Genomic DNA, 16,738 nt, shown 5'->3' with positions numbered 1-16,738 from the left:
CCCACATCATATAGACATCATAGGGCCTTGTGTGAAAGCTGTGCAATTATTATTATTTTTTAAATTTTAAATGCGAAATTCCTACCATTTTAAAATTTTCAAAGCTTACGTAAAGAGACAATTTTTTCTTCCCATTCTTTTTTCATTATTTCTGTCCAACTGATTGGAGAGAATATAATACCAAGGAGTGAGAATCACGTTATTGGTACTTAATAATGTATTTAATTTTATATTATAAACGTGAGTCATACTTTATATTATACACAGTTGACAAAATAATTAAGGTCCCCGAGTTAAAGTAGATAATACAAATATCGAGATGAAGACACATAACGTGTACTTTCTTTATTATTAATAAAATTATAATATAAAAATACTTATCTTATTACCTTAATAAGATTTCAAATCTCACTAAACGTCGTTGGGCCCACATGAATTATCACATTGACAATCGAATACAAATGGACAATTATCAAACTCTCAAAATTTAAAATTAAAATTAAACAGTGAAAAATGATATTTTTTTGTCAAATTTCTTAGAATTTCGTTCTCCAGAAACTTGTGGCATCCGATCATGTTTTTGAATTCCAAAATGTGAGGTCACAACTCTTATTAAAATTTGAGTTAATTTTCAACAAATAAAAGATTTGTTGAGTCTGTTGAAACATTTAAAAACATTTAGATTAGCTAAAATAACATTTGTCAGATTTTGACAAAATCTACCTTTTTATTTTAAAGAGCATTGTTGGAGATGCTCTTAGCCTTGAAATTTAAAATTTACTAGGCAACATTGAAAGCCAAAGCCATGTTTGGCAGCTTCACATACATAAATGCACTCACAACAATTGATACATAACCACCTTATTTGGGCTGGTACACAGATCACACCACATTAGTTCGTGTTCAAAGATAAAATAAAAAATTAATGTTTAATGAGATATGAGATGTAACAGACATAGAATTAGAGATTCCTATATGAAATTGTTACATTTTTCTAATAACCTCATATAATCTTCTTTAAATGTCGGCATGTGGACTGCAATCAAAGGCTCTATCTTCGAATTAGCATGGGAACAATTCCCAAATGATGCAGAACAATGACTGGGGGGGTATAGGCTGTTCATGTAAGCAAATCTTCCAAAGAGGTTCGGCTCATTGATGGTAGTCCAATATTTCACCCGATCATCAAAGTTTCTAAAACAGATATCGGCAAAATATGCAAAATCTTCCCTACAAGGGACACCAACCACACCCAATCAAATTGACACATTATTAGTAATTCAGATAATAAAGTAGATAAGAAAATGGAGTTTGCTCATTGTATTAGAGAATTGAGCCATGACCCATATCTCTTCTCGAGTTCTTGTGGTGTGTCTTGTTAAAATTTAACACTAGCTCAATTAGAAAAAACCTAAACTTATTGCACAAGTCCAATGATAATTTAGAGTTCAATTTCTATAATTTTTCTAGAGAAAATTCTAAATATTTTTTGATGAGAGAAAAGTAGAAAACTCTAAAGTAGTAGATATTTTGGTGAAAATTCTATATGATAAATTGTAATCATTAGATTAAAAGCGTGTTGGCACAATCCTAATCATTACTTAAGAAGGTGTCACTAGTATAAATAGGAGTGAGTTCTTTCATTTTGCATCAAGTTGTGAGAAAAATTAAGTTGTAAGCAAAACAATAAGTTATATTTTCTTAAAAGAATGTTATTTTCTTTTTCAAATTGTGAATAGTATTCTTTTATTAAGGGTATAGTACAAGTAATTTGTTTATTTGTTTATATCCAATATTTGAGTATTTAAAGTTAAGTACTCTAAATTTTTCTCAACATGTCTTAAACATTACTGCTTTAAACCTTACTTAAGGTTAATGGGCTAGAAAGATCAAGTCAAAATTCTGTCTAAAAAACTTACCTTTGAGTAGGAGATTGTCTACGATCTTGTTATAGAACATGATTCCATTAGGATTAACATCCCCAAATCTCCCTCCCATGAACACAATTAACTAATCAATGTGGATCGAGACAATTAACGATGAAAGTGAATCAAGTCCAAATATATATTTATCATCCTTATGTGGTAGTATTCTAGCCCAAGAAATTGAGAAACGGTAAGCATTTATGCCAAGCGAATGCATGAGCTCAATGTCTTCCTGTGTAGAGCAAACAATAAATAATATTGTTTTTGTCTAGATTGCAAGAATTTGGAACAAAAAGACTAGAGACCTGTCTATTATACATAATGTACATACAAGGTAACGATGGTAATGGTCGTCGGCTACATCAGTGTTGTCTCTGGTTAATATATTTCCTGAAAAAAATTACAAATCGAAGACCAAGATCAAACAGCCCCACCATTTGTTTTTGATTAAGTCCAAAGAAATTAAAGATTGAGATTTTTTTTTCAATTTTTGGACCTGGAATGTGACTGAAAAAATCCCAATTGTTGAGACCCTTTCCATCTTCATGAACTGCTCCTTCAATCCGCATTACAAAGAAATAATAATGTCATATATGGAAAAGAGAACCATTTAACCAAATAAAAAAAAAAAACTGGCCTGATATGATGAAGTGGCAGTGCCAAAGAGAAAACCATGTGGGAATTGGCTTCTGTTGATCTCTTCTTAATCAGAGCTTGCATCACTAAACAAAAGAAAGGAGAGTAGAAGGAAAAGGACAAAAAAGAAGCATTGTGCGTCAGTTGTCATTTTGGCTCCAATAATTGGTTGGTGGTTAACTCACTCTTAAGTTTATAGATAGGGTGGAGTTCTGTTGACTCAAGAAATGACACAAGATCTATTACGTTTAAACACAAAATCCAATGGTTGAGATTTTATGTGTATCTCAATAATACATATCGTGATGAACTTATGTCATGAATAATTTTCAATCATTTGATTTTGTGTTTACACGGTCAAGATCTTATGTCATATCTTGAGTTCGTGGAACCCAACCCTTTAAACAAACCAAACCCAACCATTATGTTATATAATTAATAAATGTTTACTAGCCAAAGTGATTAAGAGCTTGAATTTGACGTATTCCAGAGCTGGTCAGGCCTTTTGGCATATTGGTTAAAGTGCCTAATAATTGGTATCAAAGTGAACCACCTACCTCAAGTTGGAGTCTTTCGAAGTTGGATTGCCATATGCCTAAGTGGTTAAGAGCTTAAATTCAACATAATCCAATAGATCTATGCCTTTTGGCATATTGATTTAAATGCCTAACAATAAACATAAGTGATTTTAACATAGGAAAATGCTGAAGTAACATTGAAATCGACATCATTTCACACATTGTTGATGTGGATGTGTGTACAAAACTGTAAATGCTTTTCATCGAGATACAAGTGCGAAGCATCTATGGTTCTGTGCACACCAATGCATGAAACGATGCCAATGTCAATGATACTCCAGCACGACTCTTTATCATAGCCAAGAGAGTGCAACATTGCCCATGAAATACCCCAACCCCAAGTATATGAAGTAGTGGCTTGCCCATAGAACTTGGTATACCAATGTGTGAAATGATGGATAAGACGACGTTGGTGATAGTGATAACGTTGATAGTTCAACATAGCCAAGAGAGTGCAACATTGCCCTTGAAATACCCCAACCCCAAGTATATGAAGTAGTGGCTTGCCCATAGAACTTGGTATACCAATGTGTGAAATGATGGATAAGACGACGTTCCCCCCATCTCTAAAAGAAACAGTGTTTACCTTCACATGTAATGATAAGAGAGATCATCAACAATAAGTCATCTATAAAGCTTTTGGGGGAAAGAACTCGCACATCTTCCACTATAAAAAAAAAATTCCTATCAAATGATCCCAAACAGATGAAGAAATCTGTAGCCCTATTTGTCTCTCCAACGAAATTCAAATGAGCACTGATATCAAACTGATAAATTGAAAACATTTCAAGACATGAGAAGTTATCTCCAATATTATTCCAAACCACAATAAATTCTGCAAATGCTGCAATAACATGATTTGTGCCTACATGACATCCATATCTGTTTCTACACCTATCCATGTGATGTGTCTGACATTTTTGTTCTTGGAAGTTAAAATCCCTCTTTGATGGCTATTATTAGTTATTAAATTTCTGAACCATTTTGCAGATAATTTTGGTGTCCGCTCCAATGTTTGGTAATTGATGTAATACAATCCGAATCTCGCACTATACCCCATAATCCATTCGAAATTATCCATTACAGACCACACAAAATAGCCTCGTACATCTGCACCATCCCTGTCAAAGAAATACCTAATCGGTCAATTACTGTCTCACTCATTTTAATAAATTATATAGGCGGTAGGTAAGAATTGAATGGAGAAATTAAACAAGATTATTTTAACAAACCCCAAATCTTTTATTATAATGATGATAGGGTTGTTAGGTGGATCGAACCACTTTCATTTGGTTGACATTGAGCCACCTTAGTATTTTGAATCCTTCGCCAAGTTACTAGAAAACTCCCGAGGAGAGGGGTCATATTTGCTGATGACGCCGCCCTTTTCCCTCTTTTAGCAGAGCAAAAAATACGGCCCTCAAATTATGGTTAAATCAGGAGAACCAATTGATCAATTCACTTACTTTATGGCTCGTGCTAGGGAAGCAAGGTAGCTTTTGTGAAACTCGACGCGCTTGACATCATTCAGTAGCTCACCCACTTGTTTCGTGTTTTCGTCCTCTATAGAGACCCCTGGAAACATGGAGTAACAAGTAAGAGTTTAAAGTCCACAACCAAGGTCACAAAATTGCCAAATGAAGAAAAGAAACTTCCTGATTCGGAAAAAAAAAAAAAAAACATTCCCGAAATTAGTATCTTTGATCTTCGATTTTAACGAATGACTAAAGTACAAAAAAAGCAAGGCTCTCCAATTTATAACCCTATATCAAGGGCTGTCAATGAATTGGATTCCGAATCCGTTCAAGCCAAATTAGTATTAGTTTCTATCTATGAGTTCTGAATCCAATTCAAGTAATCGGATCAATTTATCTTATCATGATTTGGATACCCAAATTACCCCGATCCAAACCTGATATTCGTAGCTGCATCTACATCACTAGCTTTCTACCACTTTGATTTACTCACCATTTTCAGTCACAAACATTGGCTTGTTGTTGTATCTGGTCTTCAGATATCCAACAATTTTCTCCATGCCGTTTGGGACGACAAAGAATCTTGGCATTCCTGTCTGTAAAATAAAATAAGAACATATGAACTTAAGTAACAAAAAAAAATGCATCAAGTTGTAGGAAGAAAGGATTAAAGAAGGAAACATAAATATTTAATATAATTATGCTTTTGTGGTGGTGTTACATTGCTGTCATGACCCCAGGGAACACACTGACTATTTTTTGACCCCACACAACACCCTAATCTTTGAATTTTAAACCGATAATCCATTGAATTCTTTCACCCATGGACTTTGCCCATGATGAAAATCAATCAAATTCAACGGTTTTAAACGACCAGTCAGGCTGAGTTGTGGTATGTAGTAGCACTAAGGGGGGTAACAAAAATTCACATTTTCAATGTTTCATGAGCATTGTCTAGTGTTTGTTTATGATATAGTAATACCCTTTCTCCGATTGGGATTCCATCTTTTTCACCAGTGGTGTACACGAAACCTTCGACTGCATGACCACCTCCTTCGTCACAAGGAGATTCGATGCAGTCCTTTGCGTAAAAGGTTGAATAGTGGTTGACTCCAATGAAGTCGATACTATCTTTCAGCATATTTGATTCCTTTGGAGAGAACTTGGGAAGTTGATGTCCAAGGTAATAGCGCATCTCTGAAGGATAATCTCCAAATATTAGGGGATCTAAAAACCTGCTTCACCACACAATTGACAATACATTTCATTTGCATTTAGTAATAATTGGTCGTGGGGCCATTATGTTTGGGTGTTAGTTATCCATTAAGGCATGTTTCATCATATCTTTTCGTATCAATTCGTGTTTTTGTCTCAATCACTTAATTTGCACAGACGATATTTAAAGCTACACGAGTGGCTCTTATTTGTATTCTAAACATGGGCAATATATCAATTTTTTTTTTGTTTTTTTGTTTTGCTTATGGTGGGTATCCCCACCCTCCGGGTGAGACTAATCCCACGGTCACATGCACAGCCCCCCTCAGAAAGTCCTACGTGCAACTGGTCGACTCGAGAGGGTTGACCCCAAGGAGTTTATAGCTTCATGGGGTTTCGAACACTTGACCTACCCTTCCTGAGGAGCTTATCAAGGCTCGTCTTGCCACTAGGCAAACCCCTTGGGGTTATGGGCCATACATCATATATATATATATATATATATATGCTCTACCCAATACAACTGCTGTTGTGTCACGGTTGTGTTCCTTTCTATCCTGTCACATTGGTAGACTTGAAATTTACAACTTACCCGGAGACTTCAAAAGCCAGTGCTCTATTGGCAGCATCACGATCCGCCTCTTTCTCACTGATTGGTTCATACATGAATGCACAAATAACGATTCCTATAGAACCACCTTGTTTGGGCTGGTACACAGATCATATTAGTTCACAAAAAATGTCAAATCTGTAAGTTATGTAGGACGACAATTGAATCTGACTTGGGCATCGGAATATCTTTAAGAAATATGACACTAGTGTTCTTAGTATAGGGAAACTCAGGATGTGGAGACAATTAGAAATCCCAAAATGAATTGTTGCAATTTTTTAAATACCTGATATAATCTTCTGTAAATGTCAGTAGCCTTGGCGTGGGACAATATCATGTTGTGAATTGCGATCAAAGGTTCAATCTCTGAATTACCATGGGAACAATTTCCAAAGGGTGCAGAACAACGGGCAGGTGGGTATGTGCCCTTCAAGTAAGCAAATTTGACAAAGAGGTTCGGCTCATTGATGGTAGTCCAATATTTCACACGATCACCAAAGTTTCTAAAACATATTTCGGCAAAATATACAAAATCTTCTCTACAAGGGAAACCAACCAAACCCAATTAAATTCACACATCATTAGTAAATCAAATAATAAAAAAACAGAGTTTTCTCACTGTATTTGTGGATTGAGCCATGACCCATATCTCTCCTCAAGTTCTTGAGGCACGTCGTGATGATGTATCGTCACAAACGGCTCGATTCCTGCCTTAAACCTTAGTTGTGTTGGATCATTTTTGTTTGTTTAAGGTAATTGGGTGAGAAATATCAAATCAAAAGTCTCAAATACTTACCTTTGAGTAGGAGATTGTTTATAATCTTGTTATAGAACATGATCCCATTAGAATTAACATCCCCAAATCTCCCTCCTATGAACACAATTAGCTAATCAGAATGGGTTGAGATGATTAACATTGAAAGTCAATCAATTCCAAATATTTATCATCCTTACTAGGTAGTATTCTAGTCCAAGAAATCGAGAAACGATAAGCATTTACACCGAGCGAATTCATGATCTCGATGTCTTCCTGTATAGAATAAACAAGAAATAAGATTGTTTTTATCTAGATTTCAAGAAATTTGGAACAAAAAGACTGGAGACATGTCTCTTATATATAATTGCATACAATGTAACGATGGTAATGGTCGTCGGCGATGTCTGCGTTGTCTCCAGCCAGTATATTTCCTGAAATTTTTTCATAAGAAACGGTGAAGATCAAACAACCACGCCAATTATTATTTTAACTAAGTCCAAAGAAATTAAAGATTGAGATTTTTTCAATTTTTGGACCTGGGATGTGAGTGAAAACATCCCAATTGTTGAGACCCTTTCCATCTTCTTGAACAGCTCCTTCAATCTGTATTACTAAGAAACCATAACAATATCAGAAAAAGAGAACCCATTAAAGAATTTTAAACAAAAATGATTAAAAAGACTTGCCTGATAAGATGAAGATGCAACACCAAAAAGAAAATCTTCTGGGAACTGGCTTTTGTTGATCTCGTCATCAGAGCTTACATCACTAAAGAAAGAAAAATAGAGTAGAAAGAGAAGGAAGAACAATTGAAGGCTCATTTCTATTTTAGCTCTAATGGCAGTTACACACTTAAAATTTATATGAGATATGGGGAAGATGTAACACATTATCCATCCAGAGTTTCTAGACTGAGAGTAAGGTTTCTTGCACTTCTACTTCTAAAGCAACTTGTCCAAGCTCGACCTCACGTGAGGTGCAATCCCAATTCCCAACAGACAAAGTGCACCACATTTGACCCTAAACCTTTTACTCTAAAGAGTCTGACAAACCTTACTAAGTTAGTAAGGCTTTCACCCTTACCAAGGGTCGTTGGGCTCGTGCAACAAAAACCAAAAAAACAAAAACATGATCCCCGGATTGTAAAAAACAAAATTCTATGAACTTAAAAAAAAAAAAAAATTTTAAAATTATTTATCACCATTGAAAAATAACTTCTTTAATTATATTTTCAAAACTCAGAGAATTGTGTCCTTTACAACCCTGAAATATATCCGGGGCAGATGTACAGTGGGGGCACTTGCCCCCACAAGAATTTTCATAATATATGGATTAGTAAGCTATTGTGAGAGATTTTAATGGTAGATAAAAAAATCTACTATTACTGCCCCATAAATTTTATTTTCCACTCTCAAAACCCTTAATAAGCTTTATAAAGTAAGGTTTCTTGTCAGAAGTACTCTAAGGGAGTTTTTTTATAAAATTGAAATTTTCTTACTAAGACTCGTTAAACTTTAATGGATTACCAGATTGGCAATCCAACACCACATCCCTCTAAATTTCAAGGAAAATGTGAGTTCCAAAATAAAATTATATTAACGATGATAAATAAAGTTACTGAACTCTCAAATTTAAAATTAAAATTTAACAATGATAAATAATATATTTTAAGTTTTTTTTCAAAGCTCGGAGAATTTTTTTTCCTTTATGTCCTTGCGGCATTGGATCATGTTTTAAGATGCCACAAGTGAACTTAACGATCCTTAGTAAGATTTGAAATATTACTAAATTAGTAAGGTTATACTTACTCTTTTATATCTAAATTCTTAGGAAAGAAAAACTCTTTCACAATTCCACTAACTTGTTGTACGCTTCAAATAATAGTAATTTTAAAGCTAATCGAGTCAAGTCAATCTTACTCGATAATTTTGGGGATTTTTAAAAATAAAAGTTATTTTAGTTAAAATGGCATGAGACTAATTGTTCAGGTTTGTATTCATTTTTCACTTTGAGAGTTTGAGTTGCAAGAAGCTAATGAACTTTTCATTCTCCATTTTAAAGAATTTTCTTCTAAATCCTCTTATTTTCTATAGTAAATCAATTTTCTAAAATCCTCTTATTATTTATAATTTTCTAATTCCATCATTATACTATTAGTTCAGTCCCCAAAAATGAAATTCTCAGGGTCTACCACGTATAGGGTTATAAAAGACAAAATTCTAAGAACTTTGAAAGAAAAAATTTGGAAAAACTTAATTTTCACAGTTGAGTTTTAGTTTTATATTTGAGAGTTTAGTAACCATCCATTTTCAACACCTAAGATCAAGTTCAAAAGGGTTGTTTTTTTTTTTTTTTTTAATTTTATCTTTTGAATCTAAGTTTTACCATGAAATCTAGAAGGTTGTTGTATTGGATTGCTAATTTGATAATCCATGTAGACCCAACGATACTTAGTAAGATTTCAAATCTTACTAAGTTAGTCATACTAGCCTGATTTATAAAGTAAATTAAAGGAGCTTTTAATTGATAATCTCAACTCCAGCATTTGAAATATATGGAATCTACAGACTTACTATTGGCATATTTAATGGATTAATTGCAATCTTTCTATAACTTAAATAAAATGAGATTTGTTGTTTCGAAAGTTATGTGCTAAGTTGATGAACCAATGGCACGATGCCATGTGTATTAAATGAGCAAAGGTGATTGGTCATTGAGAAAATTCTAAGACAAAATTTGGGAGTTTTAAGTGTTTTATTTTTTTTAACTTCTCAGTACACATGGTGTCATGCCGTCGATTCAATAACTTTGATGCACATAACTTTCAAAACAACAAATCTTTGTTCTCTATAACTAGTGTCTGAATTGACGTACATGATTTAGGGCTGTCAATGGATATTTGAAAATTCAAATTCGCATTTGAAATTTCGAATATTATTTGAAAAATTCAGATATCGGATACAAATTCAGATGTCGCTACATCCGATTCATTAATATCCGATTCGAATGCCTATATATATATATATATATATAGGGAAATGTTCAGCACCCTAAGTTTTACCACACACTTTAACAAACGTTTTTTGTCCTACATGGGTTAGAAGTTTTGGAATGAGCTGATTTTTGGTGAGGATGATCTCTATGATTAGAAGATCATCCTCCCCAAAAATCAGCCCATTCCGAAATGTTTACCCCATGTTTACACGTTGAAAAATCGTGGACCGTCCATTTTTTGTAAATCAATTTTGATGGGGTTAGAAGTTTTGGAATGAGCTGATTTTTGGTGAGGATGATCTCCTCACCATAGAGATCATCCTCACCAAAAATCAGCTCATTCCGAAACTTCTAACCCATGTAAGACAAAACGCGTTTGTTAAAGTGTGTGGTAAAACTAAGGGTGGCGAACGGGACCCATATATATATATATATATATATATATATATATATATATATATATATATATATATATATATATAGGGAGCGGTTCGGCAGTCCTAAAGTTTGCCAAGTTTGGTGTCAAACATTTTTTGTAAATCACTTTTGATGGGGTTATAAGTTTTGAAATAGGCTGATTTTTTATGAGGATGATCTCTACAGTGAAAAGATCATCCTCACAAAAAATCAGCTCATTTTGAAACTTCTAACCCTAGTTTACAAATTGAAAAATCGTCAACCGTCCAATTTTTGTAAATCACTTTTGATTGGGTTAGAAATTTTGGAATTGGCTGATTTTTTGTAAGGATGATCTCCTCATCATAGAGATCATCCTCACAAAAAATCAACTCATTCCAAAGTTTCTAACCCATATTTTGAAAAATGTTTGGTGCCAAACTTGGAAAACTTTAGGGCTGCTGAACCATCCCCATATATATATATATATATATATATATATATATATATGGATCGCGTTATTACGACCCCCATTACGACCCTCTTTGCGACACACCTTTTTGTCTTATATGGGCAAAAATGTTTGGAACGGGCTGATTTTTTGTGAGGATGATCTCTGTGATGAGGGCATCATCCTGGCAAAAAATCATCCTATTCCAAAACTTCTAACCCCATCAAAATTGATTTACAAAAATTGGACGGTCTAGAATTTTTCAACAAAAATCGGACGGTCTAGAAGTTTTGGAATGGGATGATTTTTTGCCAGGATGATCCCCTCACCACAGAGATCATCCTCACAAAAAATCAGCCCATTCCAAACATTTTTGCCCATATAAGACAAAAAGGTGTGTCGCAAAGGGGGTCGTAATGAGGGTCGTAATAACGTGACCCTATATATATAGGATGGCGTTCAAGGGCCAACTTTTTGGCAAAACATTTTTCAAACACATGAGTTAGAAGTTTTGGAATGGGCTGATTTTTGGTGAGGATGATCTCTACGGTGAGGAGATCATCCTCACCAAAAATCAGCCCATTCCAAAACTTCTAACCCCATCAAAAATAGTTTACAAAAAATGGACAGTCCACAATTTTTCAACTTGTAAACATGGGTTAGAAGTTTTGGAATGGGTTGATTTTTGGTGAGGATGATCTCCTCACCGTAGAGAACATCCTCACCAAAAATCAGCCCATTCCAAAACTTCTAACTCATGTTTTGAAAAATGTTTTACCAAAAAGTTGGTCCTTGAACGTGACCCTATATATATATATATATATATATATATATATATATATATATATATCTATATATATATATTATATATATATATATATATATGGGTAGCGTTCAATGGCAAACGTTTTAGCAAACTTTTTGGCAAAACATTTTTCAAAACATGAGTTAGAAGTTTTGGAATGGGCTGATTTTTGGTGAGGTTGATCTCTACGGTGAGGAAATCATCATCACCAAAAATCAGCCCATTCCAAAGCTTCTAACCCATGTTTACAAGTTGAAAAATCGTGGACCGTCCATTTTTTGCAAACTGTTTTTTATGGGGTTAAAAATTTTGGAATGGGCTGATTTTTGGTGAGGATGATTTCCTAACCGTAGAGATCATCCTCACCAAAAATCAGCCCATTCCAAAACCTCTAACTCATGTTTTGAAAAATGTTTTGCCAAAAAGTTTGCCATTGAACGCTATATATATATATATGGGTCGCGTTATTACGACCCCCTTTGCGACACACCTTTTTGTCTTATATGGGCAAAAATGTTTGGAATGGGCTGATTTTTTGTGAGGATGATCTCTATGGTGAGGGGATCATCCTGGCAAAAAATCATCCCATTCCAAAACTTCTAACCCCATCAAAATTGATTTACAAAAATTGGACGGTCTATAATTTTTCAACAAAAATCGGACGGTCTAGAAGTTTTGGAATGGGATGATTTTTTGCCAGGATGATCCCCTCACCATAGAGATCATCCTCACAAAAAATCAGCCCATTCCAAACATTTTTGCCCATATAAGACAAAAAGGTGTGTCGCAAAGGGGGTCGTAATAACGTGACCCTATATATATATATATAGGGTCAGGTTCAAGGGCCATATGAGAAAACATATGAGAAAACTTTCGACGGTAAATAAAATTTTAAAATATGGGTTAGAAATTTTGGATTGAGCTGATTTTTTGTGATGATGATCTCTATGATGGAAAGATCATCCAAAAAAAAAAAAAATCAGCCCAATCTGAAACTTCTAACCCCATTAAAAGTGATTTAGAATGTGGACCGTCGATTTTTTACCAATTTTTATCACAAATTTGTAAATCACTTTTGATGGATTTAGAAGTTTCTGATTGAGCTGATTTTTTGTGAGGATGATCTTCTCATCATAGTGACCATCCTTGCAAAAAATCAGCTCAATCCAAAACCTCTAACCCTTACTTTGAAAAACGAAAGTTTTCTCATATGTTTTCTCATATGGCCCTTGAACCTGACCCATATATATATATATATATATATATTATATATATATATATATATATATAGGGTGGCGTTCACGGGCTAACTTTTTAGCGAATGGATTGGCTAACTTGTTTTAACCGTTTGATAAAATGTAATCTGACGGCTAAGATCTAATCTCACACGAACGTTATAACATTTACGATTTTACAGCGCCGTCCCTAAAGTTATGAAAATTTTGTGCTTCCTCCCTCTCCTCTTTAAACCCGAGAGCTCTCTGGCTTCTGTCTTCTTCTCTCTTCGAAGAGCTCTCTGGCTCTCTCTTCTCACTCTCTCTCTCACTCTCGCTGCCTCTCTCTCTCTCTCTCTCTCTCGTCCTATTCCTCGCTGAAACCCTCGCACGAACGGCTAACTCTCTCATTCTCTCTCGCTCCCTCTCTCACTCACTCTCTCTCACTCTCGCTGCCTCTCTCATTCACTCTCGCTGCAATTCCATCTCACGAACTCGAACGGCTGCAAATCTCTCGCCCTATTTGACAGAACTGTAAATTTTTTTTTTTTGTTTTGTTTTGTTTTGGAATTTGTGATTTTAGTAAGAATTATTTGAAATAACTCTATTGAGAAGATTGTAGTTCTAGTGTTTAAATTAAATTCTTAATTGTTATCTATGTGAAACCCCATTTTAAAATTGTCTAAATGCTTAACTTTGTGGAGAACCATTGATTTTTAATTTTTTTTTAGTTTGTATCAGTTGTTTCATTCATTTTGTAAATTTGTCTAAAATATCTGTTAATTATGCAATGAAAATTTAAACTAAATTGATGTACAAATTAAATTACCAAGTTTGTTTGTGCCTTAGTTTCATTAACAGTGAGTGGGAAATTGAAAAGTGCAGAGTAAATAAATACAATTGATCTGTGACCCAGATAAACTCAATGGTGTAAACAACATACCAAAGGAGACTCATCTTGCCATAGTTGACAGTATTGTGGACGTTAAATTTTATTTGTGAAAATTCTGAATTTGTTGGGTACCTAAGAAAAATATTCCTTTAATGCATTGATTGTGATTTAATGTATCAGTGAAAATATTTCATGGATACGATTGGCGTTGACAAGTGTGGGGAAGCAACTATTGGTGAAACTATGGAATCTTCATCGAGAATCCAAGTAGATAGTGGAGAACGTGTTGATTGCTAGAGTCCTATAAAAAATGTTGCAAAGTTGGATATACCGTATGTTGGGATGATCTTCGATTCAATTGAAGAAGCCAAGAAGTATTATGAAGATTACGGGCATCAAGAAGGATTTTCTATTCGTATTCTAACAACTTCTAGGTGTCGACGAGGTTCAAACGAGATAACTGGAGTGACATATGTTTGCATGCATCAAGGCAATTATAAGGCGAAAGAAAAAGAGGTTGAAGCAACAAATGTGAATGAAAACGCAAATCAGATAATCAGAAGAAGTTCTTCAACTGTTAAATGTGGATGTAAGGCTATGATGCGTGTTACACACGATTACAAATGGACCGCAAAATGGAAAGTGTCCGTTTTCGACGATAGCCATAATCATAAGGTAGTCACACCATCGAAGAGAATGATGATGAAATCAAACCATTGTATGCCAACAGTAGCCAAGGATCTAGTGGAAACATTCAAAAGAGAAAATATTCAAATCACTAAAGTGTCAACTATTCTTGGCGGAGATCTAATTGGCTTTGATGGTAGGGATTGTTACAATCACTTGAGGAATGTTAGGCATAGGGAGTTGGAGATAGGGGATGCACAGTCAGTATTGAATTACTTCATAACAAAACAGGCTGAAAATCCACAATTCTTTTATGCAATACAATGCGATGATGAGATGAGGGCAACAAATTTCTTTTGGGTGGATGCAAGGTCTAGATTGTCGTATGAATATTTTGGTGATGTGGTGACATTCGACACGACTTATCGGACAAATAAATATGATATGCCGTTCACTCCATTTACTGGAGTAAACCACCACTTTCAGTCTATATAATTTGGGTGTGCTCTTCTACAAGATGAGACAGAGACGACCTTCATATGGTTATTTGAGACTTGGCTCAAGGCTATGGGAGGACGTCACCCAATATCGATGATCACCGACCAGGATTTGGCAATGAGGAATGCGATTGCCAAAGTTTTTCCTAACACACGTCATCGTCTTTGCATTTGGCACATCATGAAGAAGTTTCCTGAGAAATTGGCTTATAAATATTTTGAAACTTGTGATTTCAAAAGCAAATTAGAGAGGTGCATTTGGTCGACATACACGGGAGAAGAGTTTGAAAAGAATTGGAAGAACTTAATTGTAGAGCATGGATTGGAAGGAAATGAATGGCTTGAACAATTATTTCATTTGCGGGAGTCTTGGGTGCCAGTTTATAATCGGGGTTTCTTTTTTGCTGGCATGAATACTACTAGTCGTAGTGAGAGTATTAATGCATTCTTTGACGGGTTTGTTACATGGAAGACAAATCTGAGAGAATTTGTAATCAAGTATGAGGAAGCATTGAAAAAACTTGTTACATATGAGACCGATGAAGATTTTAAATCAGAACACAAGTTTCGATGTGTGAAGAATGACGAATTACTTCTTAAACATGCTGCAACAGTGTATACTAGAACTATGTTTCAGAAACTCAGGGAAGAATGGCTCCAAGTGAATCGATTTAAAGTTGAAGAAATGGGAATCAATGATGGATTTCATATGTATCGAGTGGCAACTAAGTTTGGTAAGTCCGAGGAGTTTGTGTTGAAGTAAAATTTGGATACTTACGAGGGTGCATGTGAATGTAAGAAATTTGAATTTTTTGGAATAATATGTCGGCATTTTCTAAAGGTATTTTTCCGTCTAGACATTGATAGTATACCGTCACACTTCATTCTTGGAAGATGGATAAAAGGGGCCAACAAATTTAGGGTGATGGATTCAGAAGTAATGATCGATGGGAAAGAACCGCCAATTGCATTAAGATTTGGCAATATGTGTCAACAAGCTACTACATTAGCTAGTTTTGCATCAACTTCAATGAAGAGATATGAAATCTTCACGAATACCTTAAATGAACTATCCAAAAAACTTTCTGAAATTCGATGCGATGAATGAATCACAGTTGTTACTTTTGGACCTGAATGTCTCGCAAACAAAGGGTAGGAAGAAAGATGAGAAGGAAAAAGGAAAAGTTGAATGTACAGGTAGATTAAAAAGTAGTATCAAGTTAAGCCAACAAAAGAAGAAACGAAAGTGTGCATCATGTAAAGCATTCGGACACGACAAACGAATATGTCCTATAAATCCATATAAAAAGCGGACATGTTCTACAACCCAAGGTACGTGAAATTATCTTTGTAAGAAAAAATATCGCTTGAAAACATTTATTTTTATAGTAAAGTCTTATATATAATTTTTCTTTTTTAACAGATAATAATGATATTCAAGAATTGGGTCAGGACATGGAAAGTGATCATGAGGCATCTCCATTGAGTTAGACACTTGGAGAAGTTTTATTGGGTCTGATTCCAGAACTTCATTTATGTGTCTTAATTTTATGATTTCAATTTACTTCTGGTCGTACCATTCCAGGCTGGATTCCCGTATATCTAGTATTGGACACACTACTGCAAAAATTGGAGATCATCTCCAGGTAAAGTTCATCTCTGTAAT

The 16,738-nt window shown here is 34.6% G+C and overlaps 4 protein-coding genes across 4 annotated transcripts; 2 read left to right on the top strand and 2 right to left on the bottom strand.

Moving 5' to 3' along the window:
- Positions 1-821: 821 nt before the first annotated feature.
- On the bottom strand, positions 822-3,392 carry LOC147387532 (beta-glucosidase 18-like). Its single transcript, XM_086421229.1, has 4 exons — positions 2,422-3,392; positions 2,257-2,315; positions 1,920-2,157; positions 822-1,230 (listed from the first exon to the last, which is right to left on the bottom strand). The coding sequence occupies exons 1-3, from the start codon at positions 2,492-2,494 to the stop codon at positions 2,011-2,013; spliced, it is 279 nt and encodes a 92-aa protein (XP_086277355.1). The 5' UTR covers positions 2,495-3,392; the 3' UTR covers positions 822-1,230; positions 1,920-2,010.
- Positions 3,393-3,923: 531 nt separating this feature from the next.
- LOC147387531 (beta-glucosidase 18-like) lies at positions 3,924-8,172 on the bottom strand. The gene is made up of 12 exons (XM_086421224.1): positions 7,883-8,172; positions 7,733-7,799; positions 7,569-7,627; positions 7,394-7,469; positions 7,236-7,310; positions 7,059-7,146; positions 6,726-6,978; positions 6,422-6,537; positions 5,597-5,849; positions 5,108-5,210; positions 4,606-4,714; positions 3,924-4,260 (listed from the first exon to the last, which is right to left on the bottom strand). The coding sequence occupies exons 1-12, from the start codon at positions 8,084-8,086 to the stop codon at positions 4,005-4,007; spliced, it is 1,659 nt and encodes a 552-aa protein (XP_086277350.1). The 5' UTR covers positions 8,087-8,172; the 3' UTR covers positions 3,924-4,004.
- A 6,118-nt stretch (positions 8,173-14,290) lies between these two features.
- LOC147387530 (protein FAR1-RELATED SEQUENCE 5-like) lies at positions 14,291-15,070 on the top strand. The gene has a single exon (XM_086421601.1). It carries the CDS (start codon positions 14,291-14,293, stop codon positions 15,068-15,070), a length of 780 nt encoding a protein of 259 aa, XP_086277727.1.
- Positions 15,071-15,142: 72 nt separating this feature from the next.
- LOC147387529 (protein FAR1-RELATED SEQUENCE 5-like) lies at positions 15,143-15,835 on the top strand. Its single transcript, XM_086421600.1, has one exon. The coding sequence runs from the start codon at positions 15,143-15,145 to the stop codon at positions 15,833-15,835; it is 693 nt and encodes a 230-aa protein (XP_086277726.1).
- Positions 15,836-16,738: the final 903 nt, after the last annotated feature.

This window comes from Akebia trifoliata, chromosome 13 (assembly GCF_017979445.1).
Source record: "Akebia trifoliata isolate Shusen 1 chromosome 13, ASM1797944v1, whole genome shotgun sequence".
Taxonomy (NCBI): domain Eukaryota; kingdom Viridiplantae; phylum Streptophyta; class Magnoliopsida; order Ranunculales; family Lardizabalaceae; genus Akebia; species Akebia trifoliata.
The sequence above is the reverse complement of the archived record's forward strand: the minus strand, read 5'-3'. Positions and strand labels throughout refer to the sequence as shown.

What these genes read in the sequence shown, in the direction of transcription:
- LOC147387532 (XM_086421229.1), bottom strand. Translation starts at nt 2,494, where the DNA reads ATGCGGATTGAAGGAGCAGTTCATGAAGATGGAAAGGGTCTCAACAAT. An exon ending in TTTTTTCAGTCACATTCCAG is followed by an intron (nt 2,316 to 2,421) that starts GTCCAAAAATTG and finishes AATTTTTTTCAG; the next exon opens with GAAATATATTAACCAGAGAC. An exon ending in ACCATTACCATCGTTACCTT is followed by an intron (nt 2,158 to 2,256) that starts GTATGTACATTA and finishes TGCTCTACACAG; the next exon opens with GAAGACATTGAGCTCATGCA.
- LOC147387531 (XM_086421224.1), bottom strand. Translation starts at nt 8,086, where the DNA reads ATGTGTTACATCTTCCCCATATCTCATATAAATTTTAAGTGTGTAACT. An exon ending in CTGGCTTTTGAAGTCTCCGG is followed by an intron (nt 5,850 to 6,421) that starts GTAAGTTGTAAA and finishes GTGGTGAAGCAG; the next exon opens with GTTTTTAGATCCCCTAATAT. An exon ending in GAATCCCAATCGGAGAAAGG is followed by an intron (nt 5,211 to 5,596) that starts GTATTACTATAT and finishes TTTATTTTACAG; the next exon opens with ACAGGAATGCCAAGATTCTT.
- LOC147387530 (XM_086421601.1), top strand. Translation starts at nt 14,291, where the DNA reads ATGATCTTCGATTCAATTGAAGAAGCCAAGAAGTATTATGAAGATTAC.
- LOC147387529 (XM_086421600.1), top strand. Translation starts at nt 15,143, where the DNA reads ATGGGAGGACGTCACCCAATATCGATGATCACCGACCAGGATTTGGCA.